Source organism: Pantherophis guttatus, chromosome 13 (genome assembly GCF_059756535.1).
Source record: "Pantherophis guttatus breed Tessera chromosome 13, ASM5975653v1, whole genome shotgun sequence".
In the NCBI taxonomy this organism is placed as follows: Eukaryota; Metazoa; Chordata; class Lepidosauria; order Squamata; family Colubridae; genus Pantherophis; species Pantherophis guttatus.
In genome coordinates, this window is record NC_142075.1 from 23,272,613 (window position 1) to 23,299,947 (window position 27,335).

The 27,335-nt window shown below is 44.6% G+C and overlaps 1 protein-coding gene across 12 annotated transcripts in view; it reads right to left on the bottom strand.

Moving 5' to 3' along the window:
* Window positions 1–503: 503 nt before the first annotated feature.
* The window catches only part of LINGO1 (leucine rich repeat and Ig domain containing 1), a 308,187-nt gene continuing 281,355 nt past the window's right edge, over window positions 504–27,335 (bottom strand). For all 12 annotated transcript variants that reach the window (XM_087878155.1, XM_087878153.1, XM_087878156.1 and 9 more), the window contains one exon: window positions 504–2,780. In XM_087878155.1, coding sequence (XP_087734281.1) covers window positions 924–2,768 — 1,845 coding nt within the window. In that variant the 5' untranslated portion in view covers window positions 2,769–2,780 and the 3' untranslated portion in view covers window positions 504–923. The remainder of the gene's footprint in view (window positions 2,781–27,335) is intronic.

Here is a 27,335-nt window from a genome sequence, read left to right on the forward strand (position 1 = left end):
AAAACGGTCAAGGAACCTCTGGTTCTTCAAATGTTGCTGAACCTAGCATCATGCAAACCAGAGGTTTCTATTCCTACAGCATCATTCCAAGAAATTTGCCCACTGATATCGGAGGAGGCCCAGATATGCAGCTCCCAACATCTCCTGCTATAGTGGATGAAGATGTCGCAACATCTGGAATGCAATTGGTTCCAGGTATTTAATATGGACATATCATCCTTTCTTCTTGGATACCCATACTGTGTCTTAGCAATCAATTCAATCCAAGAAACCCAAATCAAAATCAACGGTTCAAGAGAGACAGAACACTAATAAATTATATCCCCTTAAGGGGTACATTATATATAAATCACATCTCCTTGAGGTTCCTTCATTATCAACAGGTAATCCTTATTTCTATCTGAACTGTATCAGAAAGCCACTCTAATCCAGGTTTGAAAGGAAGGACCAAAAGAAAAGGAAGCGCACAGATCAAAAAGTCAAGATGTTGCATTCCAACTAGCTATAGGAAATAGGTTTTTTCTTTTTATTATTTCAAGTTTTCATAAAAATCCGTAATTATTGAAATCAAAAGTTACAGAGGAAGTATGTAACTTTTTATGGTTTGTTGTTTTGAATTTTTGTTTTTTTCAGTTTGCTGCTGTCTTTTTAAGATCGACACAGAAGTCCATCAGAGTTGTGTCCTACAAACAGAGGAAGATTCTGGAGACGTCAGCAGAACATTTTCACAAAGGAGGACAAGGAGGAGGAGGAGGAAGTGATGCGGGATTGTGGGGAGAGAAGGAGGGGGCTGGGAGAGCTGAGTGGAGAGAAGAGAGGTTGGCATTTGTGTTGACTGTTTGTAGTCACCGTCGTCATCGTTTGATAAAAAGAAACACTGCCCGTCCTTAGTAGTGGTGTCTCTGTTCGCCAGTTCTTCACCCTCAGATCATTTTCATGTTGAACTTGCGCGGCGCATCGGCAGCGGAACTGATGCCCGCATCGGATTTCCGTGGGACGTACTCGATTTCGATATTGTGCTTGGTGTTCCCTTTGCCTCTGCTCCAAAGGAAGAGAAGCACCAGGCAGAAGAGCACGACTCCCAGGAAGGAGATGAAGCCCATGGTGGTGGCGATGATGAGGGTCTTGATGTCGAAGGGGAAAGGCACGGTGGCACGCGTGCTGTTGGCATCGCTCTCGTTCGGCTGGTTGGAGATGAAAGCGAAGGTCTTATTGGGTTGGTGGGGCCAGTCGGGGGAATAACTGCGGACGTGCAGGTGAGCCAGCATGGTGTCATTGCCTCCGGCGTTGCTGGCGATGCATAGGTAGGTGCCATTGTCCTGAATCTGGGCGTAACGCACCTCCAGAGTGCCATCGGGGAAGACGGTGAGCCGCCCGTTGGTTTTGGTCGAGATGAGGTGCTTCCTTGGCGACAGCCACATGATGACCGGAGGTGGGTCTCCATCTGCACGGCAGATGAACTGCACGGTGTGGCCCTCGTCCACAAAGATCTGCTGGGGTTTGCGGTCCCGTATCCGCGACCGGCGACAAATGAAGTAGTTTGGCAGGAGCGCCTCAGAAAAATCCTTGAACTGTTTCCCCTGGACAAATTCAGGTGTGGCACAGGTAGGCTGCCGCTTATTGAAGTTCAGCCTCCAGCGACGTCGGAAGATCCAGAGAAGTCGGCAGTCACAGGCCAAAGGATTGTTATCTATGATAAGGGTTTCCAGATTCCCCACAGAGTGGAAGGCTGATTCTTCCAGTGTATTCAGAAGATTCCCTGAAACGTTCAAGATCCGCAAGTAGTTCAGGCCCCGGAAGGCGTATGGTTCCACCACGGAGAGTTGTCCCCCAACCAGCTGTATCTCCTGAAGCCTGAGTAGGTCGTGAAGCATGGAGCCTTCGATGCTGACAATGGGGTTGTAGGACAGGTTCAGAAACCTGAGATAGACCAGGTGCCTCAAGGAGACGTAAGGTATTGATGTCAGGTTGCAGTGGGTGATGGACAGAGATGTTAGGTTGAGTCCATACAGGCAGTTGGATGTCATGGTGTCTAGATAGGGCCAATGTGAAATCTCCAGGACCTTAAGTCGATACAGCCTCTTAAAGGAGTAATCCCTGATGGCGTTAATATTCAGGTGGCGCAGCTGTAGCACAATTAAGCCATGCAAGTGAGAAAGGGCTTCCGTAGGGATGGAGGTCAAGTTGCATTTCTCCAAGGTCAGATGTTCTAAGCTGTTGAGGCCACTAAAAGCCCGGTGGGAAATATAGACAAGATCATTGTCCCCAACCTCCAAAGACTTGAGGTTGTACAAGTCCTGGAACATATAATCCAGAAGAATCACAATTTTGTTCTCACTAATGTCCAACTTGGTGAGGTTGCTGAGTCCCGTAAACACCCCAAGGGGGATAAGTTTGAGCCGATTGCTCCTAAGACCAAGAGTCCTGAGGTTGAAGAGGTTATTGAAAGCCCCGGGCTCAATGCCACTGATAATATTCTCGTTTAACTCCAACTCCTCCAAGTGAGGAAAGTTGACAAACTCATCCTGGTTCAGAGTCTTGATGCGGTTTTTCCCCAAATCCAACAGTTTGGTCTCGGTGGGGATGCCCTCAGGAACAGTCATGTATCGCTTCCGGTGGCAAGTCACCGAGCGTTCCTGGGCAGAGCAGTCACAGCGGGGTGGGCAACCCGTGGCAGAGCCTGAGAGGATGGATCCCAACATCAAGATGAGAATCGGCTGCCAACAGGCTAAGATTGGGCAATACATGCTCCACTTCCCCGCCACCATCCTATCTTTTACCTGCAGAGGAGACAGGAGAGAAGAAAGAAAACAAGGGTGAGGAACCAGGGAGCTTGCTCGTGCATTCAATCAATCAATCAATCAATCAATCAATCAATCAAAACAGAGCTGGAAGGGACCTTGGAGGTCTTCTAGTCCAACCCTCTGCTCAAGCAGGAGACCCTATACTGTTTCAGACTGTCCACTCTCTTCTTAAAAACCTCCAGTGATGAAGTACCTACAACTTCTGAAAGAAAGTCATTCTGCTGGTTAATTGGTTCAATACATTAATCAAAATGCTAATTAAACACAAATAGTCCTCAAATTATAAATTCATTTAGCAACCATTTGAAGATAATGGCCTTGGGGAAAAAAGGGACTTACAACCTGTTGGTAAACACCCAGTCTGGCAGAGAGGTGGGATCAAGGCAGGGGTGAAATGCTCCCGGTTCAGACCAGATCACCCGATCCGGTAGCGATGGAGGCGGGTGGTTCGGAGAACCGGTAGCAAAAATCCCTGCACCCCCCAACATGCCCAGCTGAGCCGCACAATCATCAGAGGCTTTTTTTTTTTACTTTTAGAAGCATTTTTTCTACAATCTCTTCGGCCGAAAAAATGCTTTTAAAAGTAAAAAAACCGCCTCTGATGATCGCGTGGCTCAGCTGGGATAATCAGAGGCTTTTAAAAGCATTTTTTCTACAACCTCTTTGGCCGAAGAGGTTGTAGAAAAAATGATTCTAAAAGCTTCTGATGATCCCAGCTGAGTTGCCTGATCTGCAGAGGCTTTAAAAAGCATTTTTTTACAACCTCTTCGGCCAAAGAGATTGTAGAAAAAATGCTTTTAAAAGAAAAAAAAACCTCTGCCGATCAGGCAACTCAGCTGGGATCATCAGAGGCTTTTAGAAGCATTTTTTCTACAATCTCTTCGGCCGAAAAAATGCTTTTAAAAGTAAAAAAAACGCCTCTGATGATCGCGTGGCTCAGCTGGGATAATCAGAGGCTTTTAAAAGCATTTTTTCTACAACCTCTTTGGCCGAAGAGGTTGTAGAAAAAATGATTCTAAAAGCCTCTGATGATCTCAGCTGAGTTGCCTGATCTGCAGAGGCTTTTAAAAGCATTTTTTTTACAATCTCTTCAGCCGAAGAGGTTGTAGAAAAAATGGTTTTAAAAGTAAAAAAAAATAAAATTGGCGACACCCACCCAGTTACATTACCCCCCCCCCAAGCCACGCCCACAAACTGGTACTAACAAATTTTACATTTCACCACTGGATCAAGCACAGGGTTAGCCTGGAGTCATCATCCTCCCTTAACTTTCTTGGAAACATATCTATCTTCCTTAAATCAAAATGGAATCAAATTTAATCATTGTCCCAACCTGGCCCATACCTGTATTCGGTTAGAACCTGTATTTCCCATCCCCCTTGCCTATGGCAACTCGAGAGCACGCCAGGGATGCTTTGCCAGTTGACAGTTGGGTTTTCACCAGCTGTGCTAATAATAAACAAATAATAATTCATAATAAATTCTTACTTTGAGGAAACTACAGGCCTCGGAGTTTTGATTTCATTAGGTCCGTTACTTGGAATCCTGACATTAACTCGACTCTGCCGGACCCAAGGTTTTCCCCACCCAAATCGACAAATCTGGACAAAATTAGATGTGACACCAGAAGACGGTGCCTCTGCCCTGTATCAGTGGGGATGGCAAGATACCCCTTGTTGCGATTGTGGTGCTGATATGCAAAACATGTTGTGTTTTGGTTACCACCTTTAAAGCGCTCCATGGCTCAGGACCTGGGTACTTGCGGGACCGCCTACTACCACCAATAGCCTCCCACCGGCCGATACGCTCCCATAGAGAGGGGCTCCTCCGGGTGCCGTCGGCCAAACAATGCCGACTGGCGGCCCCCAGGGGGAGAGCCTTCTCTGTGGGGGCACCTACTATCTGGAACGAGCTCCCCCCGGAGATACGGAGGATCCCGGATCTGCGCACCTTCCGCCGCGCTCTAAAGACCTTTTTATTCCACCAGGCGGGCCTGGCCTAACTTTCTCCCTCTTTTTAAACAATTTTTAAACAATTTTAATATTTTCAATATTTTCAATATCTTTTAATTTTCAAAGTTTAAATCTGTTTTAAATTGATTGGGGTTTTAATCTGTCTGGGCCAAATTATTTAATTCGATTTTAGTTCTGTTTTTTAAATTTTGTATGTATGTATTTTATTGTTGGCTGTTCACCGCCCTGAGTCCTTCGGGAGAAGGGCGGTATACAAATTAAATAAAAGTAAAGTAAAAGTAAAAGACTACCCACGACACACGTTCTCTGGTTCTTTAGAAGATCAGCACAAAGCAACACCAGAGGATAGCTGAACTGGACATCCAGTTAAGGGGGCACTGCCGTAGCCCCGTAGAAGTTCTGGATATAATTATGCAGATTGTGTTTGTGTGTGTGGTTTTACTTCTCTTTGTCATGTTCTCATCATACGCTACATAACACGAGGTTGAGAGACTGCTTATGTTCTCCGAGAAACCCTGTTCAGGGATCCTGTTGTGTCTGGTATATCAAATAATCTGGCAGAAGTGATGGCTTTGTCAAAGCCTCACAATCATACGACAGCTCCTTCGCCTTATCGGAGGGATGCTAACCCTATGACTTCTGGGACCTCCATATTTTATGTCGCTCAAGCTGTTACAAAGGATTGCGTTGTGTTGATATTGCCTATTGTCCCCGATTCTGATCTGCAGCCCCAGGAGCCACGCTTATCTCCATTGTGATGTACATGTTCAGCATTCGCTGTGGCTATTCCTTTTTACGGCCGGGGATGGGTGGAAGCAGCATGTTCCTGTTTGAGGTTTGGAGGGATGGAGGCTGCCGAACGCTATTTATGGCTCTTGACTATGTACATCGCTTTCCTGGTGTCTGCGTAGATTTTTTTTTTCCTTCGTTCGACAGAGATGTACTGCTTCAATTTCTGCAGGAGGCATGGCCCTGACAGTACCAACAAGACACTGATGTTCACAGAGAAAACTCTGAATTGGAGATGTAAGAATATAAGCAGTGACTGGCTTAATTTTCCATCCATCCATCCATCCATCCATCCATCCATCCATCCATCCATTTATTATTTATTTATTTATTTATTTATTTATTTATTTATTTATTGGTTCGATTTATATGCCGCCCTTCTCCGGAGACTCAGGACGGCTTACAATGCGTTAAGCAATAGCCTTCATACTTTTTGTATATACCTGCTTAGTAGGGCTTTCGCCCCCACCCCCCCAAAGCGGTGTTCTTTTTTTATACAAAGTCAGCTTATTGCCCCCACAATCCGGGTCCTTGTTTTACCTACCTCGGAAGGATGGAAGGCTGAGTCAACTTTGAGCCTGGTGAGATTCGAACTCGCAGTAATTGCAGGCAGCTGGCAGCTAAGTGCTACTTTAACAGCACTTTAGTCCACTGCACCACCAAGGCTCTTGGTGAAATAAGATCATTGCTCTTATTAAATCAGGTAAAGGCACCTACACTCTTCTCCACTGAGTAGTAATGGAGCTATCCAGCATCCACGCAAATGATAACTTGATAAGCTATCCCAAATGATAAGGGCATTGATAACTGCCCTCTGAGCTGGTATCTTACTGGGTTTTAATTCCCTCAAATAACATCTGGAATGCCGCTGCCTCTTATCTACCTTACATATCCGAAGAATCAGAGAAGGGGAAAAAAAACCTGGTTTCACAAAACATCTTTTTCCTCTTGTTATGCTCATTTAGACCTGTCATCTTGCTGATAAGGGGATGTTGTTTTTGCAAGTGTGAGGGGAAAAAAAAAACGGAGAAGAAAGAATAGGCATTTTCCTTTTAGGAGAGGGAGAAAGGAGAGGGAAGAAACACAGCTTCAGACAGGTTAATAAACTTCCTAATGATTCTGAATCAGAACAGCGTAGTAGATACTACTCTAGACTATTTTACAGCCTGACAAGTGGAACGGAGCAGCAATTGGGATCTATTGTTTTTTGGTGTGTATGTGTGTGCACAGTTTCACACACACTTAGAACATTTATGGGGTCCTCTTGTTAAGACCGATCGTTGTTATGTTCCTTAAGAATCACATCTATTGTAGTCTCTGTGTTTTTTGAGAGAGAGAGAGAGAGAGAGAGAGAGAGACACTGAAAGGAAGGAAGAGAGGAAGTAGAAACATCACTTGCCAAGCAAAATAGTGTCATCAAGATTATTAAAGAAATCTAAGGAGTCTAATTAAGATGAAATTCAAAGCTCATTATATTGAAGAGAACTTCAACGGATGCTGGAATGAAATGTTTCACAGATAGCTTCTTGATGGAGAGCTAATCTTCCACCAAAGGGAGAGGAAGAGCGTACTTGTCATCCCTTGATATAACAAGACCTATACTTTTAGGTGATTCATCCAACAGGATGATGAATTCCCAAAGTGGACTTCTTTTCATTTTGAACATTCAGAGGAACATAGTTCTGATTTACACACAGAAAAAGAAGAAAAAGCCCAACTATTTCCTACTGCAGGACAGACCTTCTCCCCACCCCAGTTCTCCTATGCAACACAGGAGCTGAGCTAACTTTGGGGTTGCATCAGAAGACATCAGCAGGGAAGGTTCTACCAGCGTAACTCCACCAAACATCCTATTGACCTCTCCCGACCGAAACTGTTGTTCGATCAGGCAGCCGCAGGATGAGTGGCGACCTAGCAAGCTCCTTATCCTATTACCAACATCTTTTCTTGATCTACCTACATGAGGATGGGGAGATGGTTGAATGCATTCCATTTGGATCCCAGCTCCAAGGTCCACAGGGTGGAACAACAACTGATGACCTCCTTTTAGTGGTCCACAATAGAAAGCGTCCTCACTTATTGTATCAAGGTATGGCATGCCGGTTTGACAGTCGCGGATAGAAAAACATTACAGAGCACAAAACATTGTGAGCTGTCCCCTGATACCACTAGGGCTCGCTGCCTTAGAAGAGTGAGGAAACTCCTCAGGGACGACTCTCACCCTGGTCATTTATTTATTTATTGGTTCGATTTATATGCCGCCCTTCTCCGGAGACTCAGGGCGGCTTACAATGCGTTAAAGCAATAGCCTTCATACTTTTTGTATATACCTGCTTAGTAGGGCTTTCGGCCCCCCCTAAGCGGTGTTCCTTTTTTATACAAAGTCAGCTTATTGCCCCCACAATCCGGGTCCTCATTTTATCTACCTCGAAAGGATGGAAGGCTGAGTCGACCTTGAGCCTGGTGAGATTCGAACTTGCAGTAATTGCAGGCAGCTGGTGCTACTTGGTCATCACTTCTTTACCCTCCTACCATCGGGAAGGAGATATAGAAGTATAGCCAGCCACACAAACAGGCTGAAGGCCATCCGTGGGCTGTCAGACTCCTAAATGCAACATAACATCATAACTACATAGTATGATGGACTGCAGGGCCGGCGCAATGTGTAACCTGTTCACACGGGTGCAATAGGACTGGGTGTTTTGTTAATATGATTTATTGGGTTAGGGGTTTTCTGTCTTCACTGTGAGTTGTATTGTGTTGTAGGGGGGGGAGGTGCACTGAGGGAGCTCCACCAATCTCATTGTACATAGTGTTGTGCACTGACAATAAAGATTTGAAATTGAAATTTCCAAGCTCTGAGTAGACCTGGAGAGTCTAAATGACAACTTTGTGGACCTCTTTAGGGAAAAAGTCCAGTAGAAAATCCAAATTGACACCCTCCCAACATATACCAATGGATTATATAACCTGCCATTTAGTCGCTTCCCACTTTGATGTGATAACCTTGATGACTTTCGTTTCTCCTTCTGATAGCGGCCAACAATTTCTTTTCTGTCTTCTCTTCAATATGCAGGAGCCGTTCTCTTCCTCTCCTTTCCTTCTTAATCTTAATTTCCCAAAGCTGAAACAGATTCATTTCTTTCTGCCCGGTCTTCATGTCTTCCAGATGCTTTATTGTTGGTACTGCTCTTCCCTGATAAGTTCAGTGTCATTAATATATTTGAATATATTTATCCTCAGAAAGCCCTTGGATGGGAGGCAAGGGCCACTATCTCATTTTCTTTTATTACCCTGGCCTTCATTTATCTGGCAATGCGCAAAAACAACATCTCAATACATTTAGATAACGAGATGTTGACGATAAAGACGGGGATTGTTTACAAAATGTGGTGTCCTGAAGAGGCAGGTTGTACAAATTGCAATGGAGGTCACCAAGACAGGCTGGGACTATATTCTTTTGGGTCCAATCTCTCTCACCCTTGCTTATATCAAACTAACAGATCAAGAATAAGATTGGTCTTGAGATACTTTGAGAGGAACACCTTCCTGTCTTACTCATTTATGCCCTTAGACCAGATCAGGGGCCTCCAACCTTGGCAACTTTAAGACTTGTGGACTTCAACTCTCAGAATTCCTGGCCGAGGAATTCTGGGAGTTGAAGTCCACAAGTCTTAAAGTTGCCAAGGTTGGAGACCCTGGACCAGAGGACTATCTGTAGTCAATTTGTCTTATCCAGAAACTTCAAGACTTTCCCTTTGAGGAAGGTTGGGGCTGCCAACCTTCCTCAGAGGGGGGTCAACCTATTCTCCAAAGTACCGAAGACAAGAAAAGAAGGAATGGATGGAAACTAATCTAGGAGAGAAGCAATCTAGAACTAATTTCCTGACAATAAGAACAATGAACTTGTGGAATGGCTTGTATCCCAAAGTTGTGGGTGCTCCATGACTGGAAGTTTTCAAGAAGAGACTGGACAACCACTTGTCTGAAATGGTATAGAGTCTCCTGCTTGAGCAAGGGTTGGACTAGAAGACCTCCAAGCTCCCTTCCAACTCTGTTATTCTTGACTGGAGAAGATAACAATGTACAAATACCTCCAAACTGAAATAACTTTGCAGTATGGGGGGTTAACTGTGAAGAGAGCCACTCCAACATTAATCAGCAACTCTCCGAAATGGTACAGAAACTCCTGCTTGAGTGGGGGTTGGACTAGAAGACCTCCAAGGTCCTTTCCAACTCTGTTTCTCTATTGTTACTGATCCTTCTCCTGAATCAAGTTGGTTACTCCATCTAGTCAAATATTATAACTTGATTTCTAATAGTTGGAACACAATCCAATACTGTCACATATTTCACGACACCAAGAGCTGCATTCCAGCTGTTTTGGATGTCGGTTTTGACCAACCCACACCATCCTGATCCACTGGTTAGGACCCTCCATACCCCAATGGGCTATTTTGGTTGCGAGGAACAGCAAAAAACACATGTGCCCCTGTTCCACATGTGAGCTCCAATGAAACGTTGCTTTGAAAGAGGAATCTCAAATCATTACGGCGTTAGAACAGGTTGAAGAACCTGAGCCGAGGCACCCTTGATTATCATTAGGTTTTGACACCCACTGGGAGAATCCAAAATAGAGACCAGGGTCTGCATGCTTCCTTAGGCATGTCCACAAAAGAATCGGGAAATGAATGGAGATCAAGAAACCAGGAGGGCCCAACTGGAATGAGAGTCAACAGGTTTGTCTTGATATCTCATGTAGCTTTCAAACAATTCAGACCAGAAAAGCTGGCTTTGAAGGGCTCCCAAGCAGGCCTGACATCCTGAAGAGCTGCGATGATCAGAAGAGGGCCAGCTGGAACCATCCTCTGACTTGATAAATGGCCAATCTCTAAGTTCTCCAAGAATCCCTTTAGATGTCCATTCAAAAACAATGTGATAAAGAGATCGTGCATGGTAGACTTAGCACGGCAGCAAATATATGGCTCGCTTTACAGAAGAAACTCCTCTAACTGAAGGCTTGTCATGGACAGGTATCTCTGTGAAAATATCATTTTTATTTCTAGGCTGAGCAACTCACTGCCGCCAGACTCTCTTCTCCAGCTCATGGGGCCTCTGACTGCAGATTTCAAGGCTAAAATTGGGTAATAAACCACACAACCCAGCGTACTCTTGTTTTCTGACCTTGGACAGGAAACAAATGAAAAATAGATAGGTATAACTTAAAGAATCTTCCCTCAAAGCAAGAGAAGGAAGGAAAAACAAGGTTTGAACTCCAGCCTCCTCCCCCCAAGCCATGGTCACTATTACCATCAAAAGACCAACACACATCAAGTTGTAACAAATAATTGTTTCTAACTGATGCATGTATGCACATAAACACTTGTAAACCTAAATAAGTGGTGGCACACTTTCATGTTCTGGAAATACGTAGCAAGAGAAGAGAATATTTGTAGCACAGGGTAGAAATGGGGTCTCTGAGGTTGGTGTTTTGCAGATGTTTCATTACCCAGCTAGGTAATCATCAAACATTTCATTACCCAACTAGGTAACATCATCAGTTTGGGTAATGAAACGTCTCCAAGAAAACCACGCTCAGAGGGCACCAAGGACCCCACAGTTCAACCCTGAGCTACAAAAAAGTTCTTCTACTGATAATCAAGTCATTAGATGTTTCATTACCCAAGTAGGTAACATCATCAGTGCACTCATGATATTACCTACTTGGGTAATGAAACATCTGCAAAAAACACCACCCAATTCAAAGCGCACCAAGGAGTCCAGGTAATGTTGCTCTTCACCCACTAAGGAACATTAAATTCGAACACTGGAGTAATGCTATGATATTACATAGGGAGGCTGCCCCTTTGTCTACCAATCTATCTTCAAATTTATATGGCTGACTATCTCTCCAATTGAACACTGGATGACATATGGAATAAAAAGCATAATCAACCTATAAACCCCCAAAACAAGTCAAGTCCCCTCAAAAATCTCAGATCATATCTGATGAGCCCACACCCATCCCAGAGTTCCTGTAACTGACACATTGGTCCCAGTCCCTGGCTGAAGATTGACGGCTTCAAGGTCTTCTGAAAGGCTAGTAGATTTAGGGCCTTCTGTGAGGGAAAGCTCTTCCAGAAAGAGCTTCCAAGACCAGAAGACAATGCTTCTAAGGATCTTCCAAGGAACACTGCTTGAGGGAGAGGAAGTGGAACATGAGGACTCTGCCAAGTTCTGGTGGGATTTGTCTCTAGGTAGGTTGGAAGCTGGCTGGTATTATCTGGACTTGGAAGTGGACCAAATTTGGGCCTGTTGAGCATTTGGATAAGGACTTATCAAAGAATCCCCAGATCTGTCAGCTAGTGTTAGAAGGTGAAGAACATTTCAGAAGAAAGCAGTTGCAAACCCAATTTTGTAGCATGGCTACGAAACAGCCTGGATCTGACTACAAAATCACCAGAAGAAAGCACAAAGGAGACTTAAAGAAGGAACATTTTCTCTGGAAGATTTTCTATTCTCCCAATTTTTCATTGTGCAATTAAAAAAAAAAAAAAAACTTGAGAGGAACATTTTATTGCCTATAGCAATGGCTGTCTGTTCAGAATTTTGTGAAATATAAATCAGGGCAGTTCTGTAAAAATCTTAAATGGAGACCCTAAATTTTCTATTAGCTCATTTCCAGGCCCAGGAAATGTGTATTTTAAAAACAAAATGGCAAGAAATGGGGAAGGGGAAAAAAAACCCACCCCTCAATTCAATGAAAAAAAAAAAAGGAAAATGGACCAATCTGGAGCCCAAAGAAATGACAAGAGCCCATAAGCCACAATTCTTAAAGGGCTGTCATGGGGAAGAGGACTTCAATTTACTCTCCAAAGCATCAGAAGGCAGGAGAAGAAGCAATGAATGGAAGCTGGTCAGAGGGAGACCCAACTTGGAAATAAAGAGGAGTTTCCTGATAGTAAGAATGATCAATCAATGGAAGAGCTTCATCAGTGGAGGTTTTCAAAAAAAGATTGGACAACCACTTCTCCGGGATGGTATAAGAAGGATATAGGCAGGAGGTTGGACTAGAAGACCTCCAAGGTCTCCTCCAGCCCTATGATTCTGGAAGGAAGGAAGGAAGGAAGGAAGGAAGGAAGGAAGGAAGGAAGGAAGGAAGGAAGGAAAGAGATAATGGGTGAAAGCTGGTCAGAGGGAGATCCGACCAGGAATTAAGGAGAAATTTCCTGACAATCACTCAATGGAACAGCTCGTCTCCTGGAGTTGGGTTCTCCATCACTGGAGGTCTTCAAGAAAAGACTGGAAAGTCATTTGTCCAGGATGGTATAAAGACTCCTGCCTTGGGTAAGGGGCTGAACTAGAAGACCTCCAAGTTCTTTTACAGCCCTACGATTCTAGGATCCTCTTTCTACTTAATCTTTGGAATGGAGACGTGTTTATGATCTTGATTTGTCCTCTTTGATCATTTCAGAAAGCACCTTGACTGCAAGTTTTGGGGAAAAAAAAATCTACCTATTAATTGCCTTCCCACTTCAGACTTCTGGGACCAAAGGTGACGCCTGTGTAAGCACCGGTGAACCCTCCGTGAAGGAGAAACTATGCTGACAGAGCACAATTGGGGCAGGACTTTTTGTTAAAAAATGGAGAGTGAGAAAAATAGTCCCCAAACAAAGTTTTGGAGTCAGCTAATTAGGGTCCATCATAAATGACCTCTCTGAGGGTCATCCATGAACCAGCTGCGTCTCTGAAGGATTTCATTTCTGACTTCAGCAGACCGTTCAGGGTGGAAGAGCCAAAGAATAAATGAGAAGTGAGTCAGCAAGCACGGAAGGAGTGCTGGGATACATCTTAGCAGGTGAAGATGGAAACTACGGGAAGGACCACCTTAATTTGGTATGTTTTGGGGTCTTCTGTCTGCTCCTTCTGATGTTTGTCCTCTCTGCTGGTTTTCTGAGGAAAAGATCTAGTCAGAAAATTTAGAACATTCCTTCAAAAAGGAATAATTTGGGCAGAGATTGGGAACAAGGTATTGATGATGTTACCTAGATGGGTAATGAAATGTCTGTAAGGAAACAACCAAGCCCAGAAAGCACCAAGGACCCCACAGTTCTCCTCCTCCTCCTCCCACCAACCCCTCTCCCTACTACCCTGTTTCCCCGAAAATAAGACCTCCCCTGATAATAAGCCCAATCGGGCTTTTGAGTGCATGCGCTATAATAAGCCTCCCCCCTGAAAATAAGCCCTCCCCGAAAATATTTAAACGCAGAGCTGGAAATCAGGTAAGATGGCAAGAGGAGCCCCATCTTGCTCCACGCGCCCCAAAATAATAACACCTCCCCGAAAATAAGGCCAAGCGCTTATTTCAGGGTTCAAAAAAAATATAAGAGAGGGTCTTATTTTTGGGGAAACATGGTAGCGCTGATGATGTTATCTAGTTGGGTGAAAAAAACATCTGCAAGAAAACAACCAAGTTTAGTGAGCACCAAGGATCCCACACTGGGAACAATCCTAACCCCAGTTATTAAAACAAATAATACTGAATGGTTTTTATGCTACTTAAAGAGCTGTCTGAGAGCTTTGCAGAAATTACATTTTATTGCATATTGTTATGAAGCAGCCAAGCTTCCTAGAAGAGCGGATCTTAATCCCTCAAGGTACCCTGGCCATGGTTGATGGCAAAACTGAAAATTAATCTCTGCGTCTCCATTTTGGAATACCAATAATGGCCCTTAGGTCTGAACTTTCGGGTGCAAATGCTTGTGGTTATCCCGGCTAAATTAAGTTTGATTGAACATAGCTCTGTTTTGGAGATAAAGACTCCAGGTTTACAAATAAATATTTAATATCCATTCCTGCTGCTCCGAGAGACCTCGGGCTCAGGGCTAAGAATTCCTCTAGATATCTGCAAAGCAGCAAAACAAAAAGAGAAAAAGGCTTTTAGTTCCAAAAACATTTAAGCCTCTGCTTTCCACACACCATTTATTTGCAGGCTGTGAGGACACCACCGGCTTAACTTGCTTACTGAATTAAGCCATTTTCAACAGACCCACATCAAAAGGATCTTGCTAGGAATCCCTGTTAAAGCTGCTTTTCAGTATGGAATGTCCACCAAATGGACCAGGGCACTGATGAGATGTTTGGAAGTCCAGGATCCATACCTCCCTCCCTCTCTTCTTCCCTCCCTCCTTTTCTCTTTCCTTCCTTCTTCCCTCCCTCCCTCCTTTTCTCTCTTTCCTTCCTTCTTTCTTCCCTCCCTCCTTTTCTCTCTTTCCTTCCTTCTTCCCTCCCTTCTTTTTTCTCCTTCCTTCCTTCCTTCCCTCCCTCCTTTTCTCTCTTTCTTTCCTTCTTCCTTCCTCCCTCCCTCCCTCCTTTTCTCTTTCCTTCCTTCTTCCCTCTCTCCCTCCTTTTCTCTTTCCTTCCTTCCTTCTTCCCTCCCTCCCTCCCTCCCTTCTTCCTCCCCCTCCCCACCAACCAGGAAAACATCAAATTACGGCTACCCACTATGCCTTTAGGATCCCCAAATGTATTTGCAAAAATACGTGTTAGAGTTGTGGAACTGGGCTTCGTACCACCTTGACTTTACACATGCTGTGTATTTGTTTTAACCCAAGGAGGAAACGGTCTGCTAAGGGCAGAGGGCAGGCGCCACAGATCCAAAGGCTAATGTGCTGGGGGAGTGGGGGGGGGTTGTTATTTGAATCTACTGTGCTTTCAATGGTCTTTTCTTAGTCTGGAGACTGTAAATTCTGCTCCCTTTGTAACCCTGGAGAGAAGTGTAAAGCAATCAGTGGTACCAGATTGATCTTCCAAGATCCCAGGAGGATCCGACCAGATTGGCAGTGGAGATGTTCTCCAATGCTTCCCCCTCCCTCCCCCCTCCCCCTCTCTTTCTGTCTTTCCCACTCTCTCCCCTCTCCCTCCCTCCCCTCCCTCTTTCCCTCCCCCTCTCTCCATTCTTGTTTCTCTCCCTCCCTCCCTCCATCCCTCCCTCTCTCTCTTTCACTCTCCCCCTCTCTGTCTTTCTCTCTCTCTCTCTCTGACTTTCTTTCTTTCTGTCTCTGTCTCTCCCTCCCCTTCTCCCTCCCTTTCCCTCCCCCCCTCTCTCCCTCCCTCTCTCTCTCTCCGTCTCTGTCTTTCTCCCTCTGTCTTTCTCTCTGTCTCTCTCTCCCCCTCTCCCTCCCTCCTTCCCTCCCCCCTCTCTCTCCCTCCATCTCTCTCTCTCCCTGTCTCTCTCTGTCTTTCTCCCTCTCTCTTTCTCTCTGTCTTTCTCTCTCCCTCCCCTCTCCCTCCCTCCCTCTCCCTCTCTCTGTCTGTCTGTCTCTCTCCCTCCCCTCTCCCTCCCTCTCTCTCCCTCTCTGTCTCTGTCTCTCTTTTTCTCTCTCTCTGTGTGTATGTGTTTGTAGGTAGTTGATTACTTGTGTGTGATCGAAGGAGCGTAGGCATGCTTTTTACGTCCTCTAACAATACGGCACACCCATTCCTTTCCCTCCCCCCCCCCATGTCTAACCTTTACTTCTTAGGAACTCTGCTGCATTGAATTATTCTGTGGATCAATTCCACCCAACAACACAAGCTCCATTTGAATGTGTGTGTCTCGCTGTCTGTGTGTGTTTGTGTGTGTGTGTGTGTGTGTGGTTTCTTAATTACTTCAGCAATCTTCTGCTGGAACCCTGATAAATATTTTACCAGACGTAAAGTAATCTGGATGCAAAAATGTCATAGGCGAGTTGATTAAGAAACAACCCAAACTTAGACAGGCTTTCTACATGCTTTCCATGATGACTCCATTATCCCTGATCCATGGCCGAATTAGTGCCTTTGGGAACGGAAGTCCAAAATATCATGAGGGCATCGGCTGCCTATTGCTGAACAGTTCCAGCAACCGTTCTTTATATGTTTGAGCCTCCAGTCCCCTAATCATCTTTGGTGCTCTATAAACCAGTTAAACCAGTTCATACCAGTTGATCCTTAGCTCTGTGGCTGACATTTCTCTAAAAGAGGGACCCAGGTACATGAAATGAATGCTCAGATTCCAGTCACTTCCTGCTTAGTTCTGAATCCCAGTTTACGGAGGAATGCAAGCATTCTGCTTCACTTCAAGCTCTTTTCTACCTGATTAAGAGTTTGTATTTTTTTTTGGGGGGGGGGGTTGGATCTTTGTTATTGTATAGGTTGCCTGCAGCGAGAACTCTACATGCACAGAAATACATACATCAATCGCCATAACAGAAGAACGGGGAGGAAAAGTGATGGAGTCAGCAGAAGTAATGGCAACATTTAATTAGAGAAAAGAACTGCTTGGTTTCTACTCAGATACCGCTTCTGGATTTTGTGCTCAATTTTAGAACAAAGTAAAGTTATGTCAGGCGAGGAGACCCGAATTCATTGGTAGCCTCACATTGCAAAGAACAAGGACATACCGTATTTTTCGGAGTGTAAGACGCACCCTAGTTTTTGGGGAGGAAAATAAGAAAAGCCACCAAGAGCCTTGGTGGCGCAGCAGCCTAAAGTGCCGTTAAGTAACACCAACTGCCTGCAATTACTGCAAGTTCAAATCTCACCAGGCTCAAGGTTGACTCAGCCTTCCATCCTTCCGAGGTAGGTAAAATGAGGACCCGGATTGTGGGGGCAATAAGCTGACTTTGTATAAAAAAGAACAATTTTTTATAGGGGGGGCAAAAGCCCTACTAAGCAGGTATATACAAAAGTATGAAGGCTATTGCTTAACGCATTGTAAGCCGCCCTGAGTCTCCAGAAAAGGGCGGCATATAAATCGAACCAATAAATAAATAAATAAATAAAAAAAAAAGCTGATTGGTGGGTGGATCGGCTTCCCGGAATACCCCCAATCAGCTGTTCCCAGAGGTGAATTTTAGCAACAGTTTCGTTGGTTGTGAGCTCTGTGCCTTGCTTTTTTTTTTTCAGCCTCTGAAACTTCTGAAACTCTGTTTCAGAAAAAAGTTTTTTTTCTGCCTCTGAAAGCCTCCGAAACAGAGCTTCAGGAAAAAAGGCTTTTTTAAAAAAGCTCTGTTTGGAGGCTTTTTTTCCGAAGCTTCTTTCAGAGGCTTTTATTCTGAAGGACTATCTGTACTCTGTTCAATCTCCTTTCTTTGGTATTGGTATATAGATTAACCTCTTCCGATCTGTTGGTTATTGTGTCATTCTCCAGATTTGTTAGCATAGTTTAGTTAGAACCTTTACTGATTCTTCTTTTGTTGCTTGCCATATTATTTTAGATGAAAGCCTTTCGGAGGCCTTTTTTCTGAAGCTTCGTTTCTGAGGCTTCTTTCAGCCTCTGAGATCTCCGTTTGTGAGGCTGGGTGGGGCTACATTTGGAGTATAAAACGCACCCTCTTTTTTGGGGGGAAAAAGGTGCGTCTCATACTCCGAAAAATACGGTACATTGTTTTGCAGCTACTATTATTGTTGGACGAGCAGGTACAAAAACAGCCAGGGAAGGGATTGAAGCCTAGGAAATGGGGCCCCTTGTCAGTCAACATGAGTGTTGATTTATCACCAACTTATCAGGTATTTAGGCAAGGGCACAAGGAAACAACAGCCAATGACTTATTAGCCAGCCATCAACACCCCAATCAACAACTAAAAAAACCCACACACAACCAGGCATCACACAGAGAATAGCTTAAAGCACACTCTGCTAGAGAGACGTTCCCTGAGGATGGGCTCCAGCACAAGTTCAAAACCTTGGAAGACTAAACCTCTGGTCCCATATTATATAATGATATAAACTGTAGTGGCACAGTGGTTAGAATGCAGTACTGCAGGTTAACTCTGCCGACTGCCAGCAGTTCGATTATGACAGGCTCAAAGTTGACTCAGCCATCCATCCTTCTGAGATCGGTAAAATGAGGACCCAGATTGTTGGGGGCAAGATGCTGACTCTAAACTGCTTAGAGGGCTGTAAAGCACTGTGAAGCAGTATAAAAGTCTAAGTTCTATCTTCTAAAAGTCCTTCCTTCCTTCCTTCCTTCCTTCCTTCCTTCCTTCCTTCCTTCCTCCCTCCCTCCCTCCCTCCCTCCCTCCTTTCCTTCCTTCCTTCCTTCTTTCCCTCCCCGAGGTTAAAATGCAGTATTACAGGCTGACTCTGCTCACTGCCAGGAGTTCGATCCTGACCAGCTCAAGGTTGACTCAGCCTTCCGTCCTTCCGAGGTGGATAAAATGAGGACCCAGATTGTTGGGGGCAAGATGCTGACTCTAAACTGCTTAGAGGGCTGTAAAGCACTGTGAAGCAGTATAAAAGTCTAAGTTCTATCTTCTAAAAGTCCTTCCTTCCTTCCTTCCTTCCTTCCTTCCTTCCTTCCTTCCTTCCTTCCTTCTTTCCTTCCTCCCTCCCTCCCTCCCTCCCTCCCTCCTTTCCTTCCTTCCTTCCTTCCTTCCCTCCCGAGGTTAAAATGCAGTATTACAGGCTGACTCTGCCCGCTGCCAGGAGTTCGATCCTGACCGGCTCAAGGTTGAATCAGCCTTCCGTCCTTCCCTGGTTTGGATCTTGAGCACTATTTTTGGAAACCGCTTTCACCCCATTGTCTTCTCCAGCTTAGATGATTCCTATCCTTCCTCCACCAGTAACATTTTTTCATGCACCTCAGGTACACACCTCTAGATATTGTGCAACGTTTCAGAAGCAATTGGCCAGACAGCTAGGGAAAGGCTGTGGTGAGGAGAGATCTCCTAAATACGAAGAAGGGAGCAGGACAAGAGGAATAAATCAATTTTATGTGGAGGAAAGAGCACCGTGTTCTGAGATAATGTCCTCTCGGCCTTTTGATGTTCTCCATATCTGCAAGACCAAAGCATTTTTTTCACTGCAGTGCAGAAGGGCTCCGTGTTTTCTATCAAGAGCGAAACGAGTTGGGAGAAAGACTTTTTTTTTTTTTTTAAAAAGGAAAACTAAAATTCTTCCAGGTTGCAAAAGGTAGAGAAACTGTAGAATCATCTCCCACGAGAAACGCTGGCAGTTTCATCACTTCAGGCAAGAGGTTTAAAAACTAGGTTAGATAAAACGGAGGAGAAGTGATCTAAAAAGGGAACTGGAGGAAGGGGGGGGGGCTCTTGCCTGCACAGAGCTTGGCTTGAAGCCTAAGCTAGCAGGGGGGCTGAGGAAGATGGGATCTGTGGTCCAACATATCAGGCGGCACCCAATTGTAGTCAGCTGTCTTTATGTTTGACCTGAAGGTCAATATTGATAGATGCATGCTGTCAGGACAAATCAAATTTCCATGTGGTCCTTGTTGCTCTCTGGGCTTGGTAGCTAAGATAGCACTGATGTTGTTACCTAGTTGGGTCGTGAAATGTCTGCAAGAAAACAACCAAGCTCAGAGAGCAACAAGGACCCCACAGTCTCTTTCTCCTCTCCTCCGCGAATTCCACTCCCTTCTAGCATTGATGACGTTACCTACTTGGGTTATGAAACATCCACAAGGAAACAACCAAGCTCAAAGAACACCAAGGACCCTGCAGCTCAACCCTGAGTTACAAATATTCTCTTCCAGCAAACATGTTTCCAGATCCTTTGTACAAAGTAGACATTTACAATTGAGCAGGAATGGACGTCTTTTGTTTACAGTATGTGCCAATTTAAACTCCAGTCCAAGATTTCCAACATCTCAGGGGCTGCCCCAAAGAAGAGGGAGTCAAGCTACTCTCCAAAGCTTCCAATGGGTGGAAACTAATCAAGGAGAGAAGCAACTTAGAACTAAGGAGGAATTTTCTGACACTTAGAACAATGAATCAGTGGAACAACTTGCCTGCAGAAGTTGTGAATGCTCCAACACTGGAAGTTTTTAAGAAGATGTTGGATAACCATTTGTCTGAAGTGGTATAGGGTTTCCTGCCTAAGCAGGGGGTTGGGCTAGAAGACCTCCAAGGTCCCTTCCAACTCTGTTATTCTATTCTATTCTATTCTATTCTATTCTATTCTATTCTATTCTATTCTATTCTATTCTATTCTATTCTATTCTATTCTATTCTATTCTATTCTATTCTATTCTATTCTATTCTATTCTATTCTATTCTATTCTACCAAACAAGCCACGTTAGGGGTTCACCAGCTGTGGGGACCCCATCATTGTTTCAGAAGAAATCTTTCGGATCATCTGAACCAAATCCATGGTTGGAGGTAGGCCCTGCATTGACCCAACCCATGAAGGCTGATGATCCAGCAAGGACGGCCAACCCACCATCAAGAGCACTGTTGAACGATTCTTGCTGTCAGATGCTTGTTGAGTCAGAATCTATTTTCCTGAAGTTTCCTCTGACTATTTCTAGTCTCACTACAGGGAATAACACAGAACCTTTTTGCTCTTAGGCCAATCTTTCAATTATTTAAAGGCAGCCACCACATCTGCTCACGAAACCTTTTTTTTTCTCCAGACTAAATACGCTCAGCTTCTCCATCCAGCTGAATTATTTCCATCTAGTTTGCCCAGTTTGGACATGTTCCACTTTTTCTGGGCTTTTCCTAAAACCCAACACACCATATTTGATTGCTAGATCATCTCCTCGATCATATCACGACAACTGACATGGCACTAAAGCATCGTGATGGGAATATGTAATAGTAAGCCCTCGGTTTACGATCACAATTGAGCCCAATATTTATGTTACTAAGTGAGACAGTCGTTAACGTGAATAATGACCTTTCTTGCCACAGTTTTTTGAGTGGATCACTGCGGTTATGAAATCACGGGTGTCAATCTGGCTTCCCCATTGCTGGTTGCAAAAGGTGATCGCACCTGACCCTGGGACACTGCAACGGTCATAAATACGAATCAGTTGCCAGGTGCCTGAATTTTGATCATATGACCATAGACCATATGACTACTAGGACCGTCCTAGGCTTGAAAGATAAACAGAAGTCACTTTTTTTCAAGGGCTGTTGTAGGGAGTTTGAAAAAGTAGAATATAAAATATAAAAGGACAAGAAACTTTTTCCTGTTGTGGCCCACCAGCGGCCAGTGGATGTGGTAGCAGATACGGACAGTGAGGAGGTTGGGGAGGAACATGGGCCAGTCCTGGAGTCTGGGGAAAGCTCTGATGAGGGCTCTGCATCAGAGGCAGAGAGGGGGCCAGGGCCGTCTGACAGTTGTCAACTGCCTTCGGAGTCAGACATCAGTGAGGCAGAAGGACAGCTGGATCCTGTTCCCAGTGTGCACATGCGCAGAGCTGCCAGGAGAAGGGAACAGCTAAAGAACAAGGGTCGACTCGGGAGTAAAGCCACAGGTAGATGGTGAATGGCCCCTCCCATAGGGAATAAAGAGGAGCGAAGGAGAGGGGAGTTTGCAGGAGACAATTAGTTCATTTGGGTGAAGATCTGTTCCTGCATTCTTGCCAAGTATTGCGGGCATCTGAAAGATATCGGCCTGTCCACTCTCCAAGCCTGATAAAGGTCGGTAATTGGGAGCTATCTTGAAAGACTGTGGGAGAGGAACGACTTTGCTGGAGAAGGAATTCACTATACATTTAATAAAAGGGGTTTATCAGGACGAGGACTCGGCTTCGTGCTGCTGGGGAAGCCAAAGTCAGAACATTTCCCTTCCTTCTCCCTTCTCTTCTTTGGCGTGTTCTCCCTGAAAGCTGGGTTCCCTTCCCTCCCTCTGCTTCTGTGAGAATTCACCTAAATTATTAAAAAAAATGGCCCCAGGGAATATCCAGAGAAAAAGGAGGGGATGAAAGGTGGAACTGGGAAGGAACGGAGTTGACAAGAATCAAGTGTGATGGTGATGATAGCTATTCCGCCTCTGTGGTTATTTCCATAGACGTCTCTTCTCGGGCGGGTTGCTGTTTGCGTTATTGATTGCTCCATCCATATTTGCTGTTATTGTTCCATTCCGCAATAAAATAGATGGGAGAAAAACAGACTGCGTTCGGCCACATTTGCTTCTGTTCATCCTTGGCACGGAATGCAACTGGTGGAAAAACAGCGAGAGGATGAGTCGTCTTGTAGCTTTGGATTTAAATGCAGGTTTGCGGGAGGACGTCCGATTCGTTCATTTGGGGAAGAAATATTTCGACCATCCACGATCTGCCCTTTTCTCCAGCATTGCTGAAAACGGATACGTGCCTCCTGGGTTCATAGGCCAGTGATGGGTTTCAAAATTTTTTAACTACCGGTTCTGTGGGTGTGGCTTGGTGGGCGTGGCATGGCTTGGTGGGCGTGGCAGGGGAAGGATATTGTAAAATCTCCATTCCCTCCCCACTCCAGGGGAAGGATACTGCAAAATCCCCATTTCCTCCCGATCAGCTGGGACTCGGGAGGCAGAGAATAGATGGGGGCGGGGCCAGTCAGAATTTTTACTACCGGTTCTCCAAACTACTCAAAATTTCCGCTACCGGTTTTCCGGAACTGGTCAGAATCTGCTGTAAACCCACCTCTGGTTCATACAATAAGATAAACCAGTGTTTCTCTAACCTGGGCAGCTGGAAAATGCATGGACTGGGGAATTCTGGAGCCTGGGGAATTCTGGGAGTTGAAGTCTGGGAGTTGAAGCCAGCCTGGGGAATTCTGGGAGTTGAAGTCCACGCATCTTCCAGTGGTCCAGGTTGAGAAACATTGATATGAAACCCTAAGCAGGTTAATCAAAAATTATAGTGATTACATAGCGTGCTAAACCCATGTTTATGCCAAATGCTGGCTTAACACGATGGTCTGAGTGTTAAGACAATGGCAAAGTTCCTCTGATAAGATGAACCACAAACCATCAAGTGCAATCTTAGGCTAATCTTAGCTGTTATATAAGCTTAACCAAGCAGCTTCGGAGCTTTCCAGGTATGGCCGGTTGCTTAGTGACCATTCAGAGTGATGACTCCAAAAGCTCCATTGTGGCCATATGTCGAGGACTGCCTTAAATCTGGCCGTTTCTGAATGGGCTGAATGAAGTTCAAGGCTGCCGTTATACTGAGGCAGCACACAACAGCCAAGCCAAGGAGATATTTCTGTATTTCTTGGAAGGGCTCACAAATCTATTGTTTAATATATTATTTTTTCTAGTCGTTCAAAGCCCAGGATGGGGAGAGAAGGGCTTGGAAGGTCACCCATCAACTAATTTTGGTCTGGCCTTGACAATTTTGTTAAGCTCCGGACTCTTCAGTTCTATCATGAATCATGTCTGGGTTTTTTTTTCTTTTCTTTTCGTTTTGCAAGAAGAATAAACCGAGCCTGCGCCTCTGGGATCAGCGTTCAGCAGAAGAGAACCGGTACGTGACAAGGATAAAAATCGCTTTAATGCTCATCTCTTTTTTTCCCCCTCACCTTTCATCGATTGCTTCGGATGAGGTGAGCAGACCACGTGGATCAAGTTGCTTTTCCTTTTAGGAATGTCTGCTCTGGATGTTTGCATGTTATTGATGGCATCTTTTAAATGCTTCCCCGCCACCCTAATCATGGTCTCTCCTCCAGGGCTGCTCTGGGATTTCCAGACCACTGTTCACCGTGGGTGGATTCTCTTGGGAGAAGGTGAAATCAGTCACCAGAATCCACTATGGGCATCTAAGCACCAATCAAATGACATTTGTGGGGTCCTCGGTGCTCTCTGAGCTTGGCTGTTTTCATGCAGACGTTTCATTACCCAGCAAGGTAACATCATCAGTCCTGGAAAGGAGTGGGGTTTGCGGAGTGGAGGAGAAGGAGGAAAAGGAAGAGGAGGAGGACTGTTGGGTCCTTGGTGCTCTCTGAGCTTGGTTGTCTTCTTGTAGATGTTTCATTACCCAACTTTGCTTTGTTGATATACAGGTAGCTTGCTTGCAGATCAAAACCATAAATCACAAGTTCATTTCCCCCCCCCCTCAATTTTTATGCCCAAAATCCATAGGAGGTTTCCAGTCATCAATAAACATAGATGGTACCTTTTCTCTAATCAAAGAAGTCAATTTGTCAATTCCGTCGAGAGCTGTCAATTTCACCAACCAACCCTCCATAGTGTCAAATCTTTCCCTTTCGGTGCATGTAATAATCTCGCTGCAGTAATTATATATTGAAAAGAGCCTGCTCAGTCCTGGGCTTTCTCTCGCTGAGCTCCTTGGCGGCACGTAGACCAGCAACACCCAAAACCTCACAGCTTGACAAGAGTAGACAATGTCAAAATACTTCCTTGCGGTGGCCTGATGAAATAATTTCCCATTGGAGAGCAATCCAGTTAAGGTGCTGGTTATGAAATTAACCGTAATTACACGAGAGGGAAAGTGGATGTTTTGCATATTGATGAAAATGGGGTGGGGGGAGGGAGAGGGAGGGATGGAGAAATCCTGAAGAACTTCAGGGATGGAGAAAGCCATTCCAATTAAAAAAAAGGGAGAAGAACCAGGTTGCTTCTACTCATCCTGAAGAACTAACACCTGGTAGGATGGACCACATCACTTAAAACAGAATGGACTGCAGGTGGTCCTTGACTCCCTTTGCACTTCTGTTGCAAGCTGCCCAGAGTCACCTTGTAAGAGCGATGAGTTGGAGACCCCTGCCCTCTCTCTCTATGTATATATATATCATATGTCACATACATACATACATACATACGAATGGTAGATAGGTAGATAGAGATAGATAGATGATAGATTTATTTATTTATTTATTTATTTTGTTCAACGTGTATGCCGCCTTTCTCCGAAGACTCGGAGATGATAGATAGATGGATAGATAGATAGATGGATGGATGGATGGATGGATGGATGGATGGATAGATAGATAGATGATAGATAGATAGACAGACAGAAAGACAGACAGACAGACAGACAGACAGACAGACAGACAGACAGACAGGCAGGTAGGCAGGCAGGCAGACAGGTAGAGATAGAGATAGATAGAGAGAGCGAGAGCGAGAGAGAGAAAGATAGATAGATAGATAGTCAGATAGACAGATAGGGAGAGAGAGAGAGAGCGAGATAGACAGACAGACAGACAGGTAGGTAGAGATAGATAGATAGATAGATAGATAGATAGATAGATAGATAGATAGATAGATAGATATAGATAGATGACAGACAGGTAGGTAGAGAGATAGATAGATAGAGAAATATAGATAGATAGACAGACAGAGAGAGAGATAGAGAGAGAGAAAGAGATGAAGAGATAGAGAGATGAGTGAATGGAATATATATATATATATACTGTATATGTGTGTGTATATATGTATATATATACATACACACACACACATGCACATACACATACACACACGAATGAATGAATGAATGAGAATTTTAAAAACATGACCTTCAGTTTGTAGCTGAAGTAGCACAATCCCCAGCCGCAACTACCCCACCCCCCCCCACCCCATAGCCTCCCTTTCTGCCAACAGTGAGCGTAAATCTGGTTTTCTCTCGAAAGCCACCAGGGAAACTAATGAGTAAAACACAGCAGAGCGACAGGCAATGAAAAAGAGGAGATGAACAGAGAGAAAAGGGCTGCGGGAGAATACGAATCAGGAGGAAGGAAAAAAGAAAAGAAAAGAGACATCTTTTGCAAATATCTCTCTGCAAATGTGGCCAGATGTCTTTAAAGGTCAAATTTACAATACCCAGGAGTGCAGGCAGGATGTGTGTGTGTATGTATGTATGTATGTATGTATGTATGTATGTATGTATGTATATATATATATATATATATATATATATATATATATATATATATATATATATATATTTATATATATATATATATATATATTTATCAACCGGCAGAAGGGAGGATGGCGAATTAGCACCGTTTCGAATGTAGATCTCCAGGGCTTAAGACCGCAATCCTGGGCCAGGTCGGCTCCTTCTCACTTGGGAAGCTGGTAGCCCCATTGGTTGGGGCCAGGATGAAGAAGAAACTTTATTTTTTTTTCCCCACCCCCCTTTTCCTGACAAGTCATTTAAACTAAATGGAGCTAATAGGATTACTCTGCGCTTCATACATATAATCCTCTTCTTCTCTGGCTTTCAAACTAGAACGTGTTAAGGCAGAGTGCCGGGGTCTTCTCAAAAGTCCCTTATGCAGTGGTGAAATCCAATTTTTTTAACTACCGTGGTGGGCATGGTATGGCTTGGTCGGCGTGGCAGGGGAAGGATACTGCAAAATCTCCATTCCCACGCCACTCTGGGGCCAGCCGGAGGAGGTATTTGCCGATTCTCAAACTATTCAAAATTTCCGCTGCCGGTTCTCCAGAACCTGTCAGAACCTGCTGGATTTCACCCCTGCCCTTATGGCTTTGGAGAAGCATTTGTTTTAATCTTTTTTTCCCCCACTTTTGATTTATCAACTCAATCAAGGCATGGCCATTCCTTGGATTTTCAGATGGCGGGATGATCCTGAATCTGGCACGGGGTTCCTGGTCAACTGAATGGGGTTCCAGGAGCCCCATCCAATCCTGGATCCAGCAGATCCAGGAATATCCACAACCTCAGAGATGCAGATGATACCACTCTAAAGGCAGAAAGTGAAGAGGAACTAAAGAGCCTCTTGATGCGGGTGAAGAAGGAGAGTGCAAAAGTTGGCTTGAAACTCAACATTAAGAAAACTAAGATCATGGCATCCGACCCTCTCAATTCCTGGCAAATAGATGGGGAAGAAATGGAAGTAGTGACAGAATTTATTTTCCTGGGCTCCAAGATCACCGCAGGTGGGGACTGCAGCCAAGAAATTAAAAGAAGCTTGCTCCTGGGGAGGAAAAACATGGCAAATCTAGAGAGCGTACTAAAAAGCAGAAACATCATCCTGCCAGCAAAAGTGCGTATAGTCAAGACTATGGTTTTCCCAGTTGCAATGGATGGC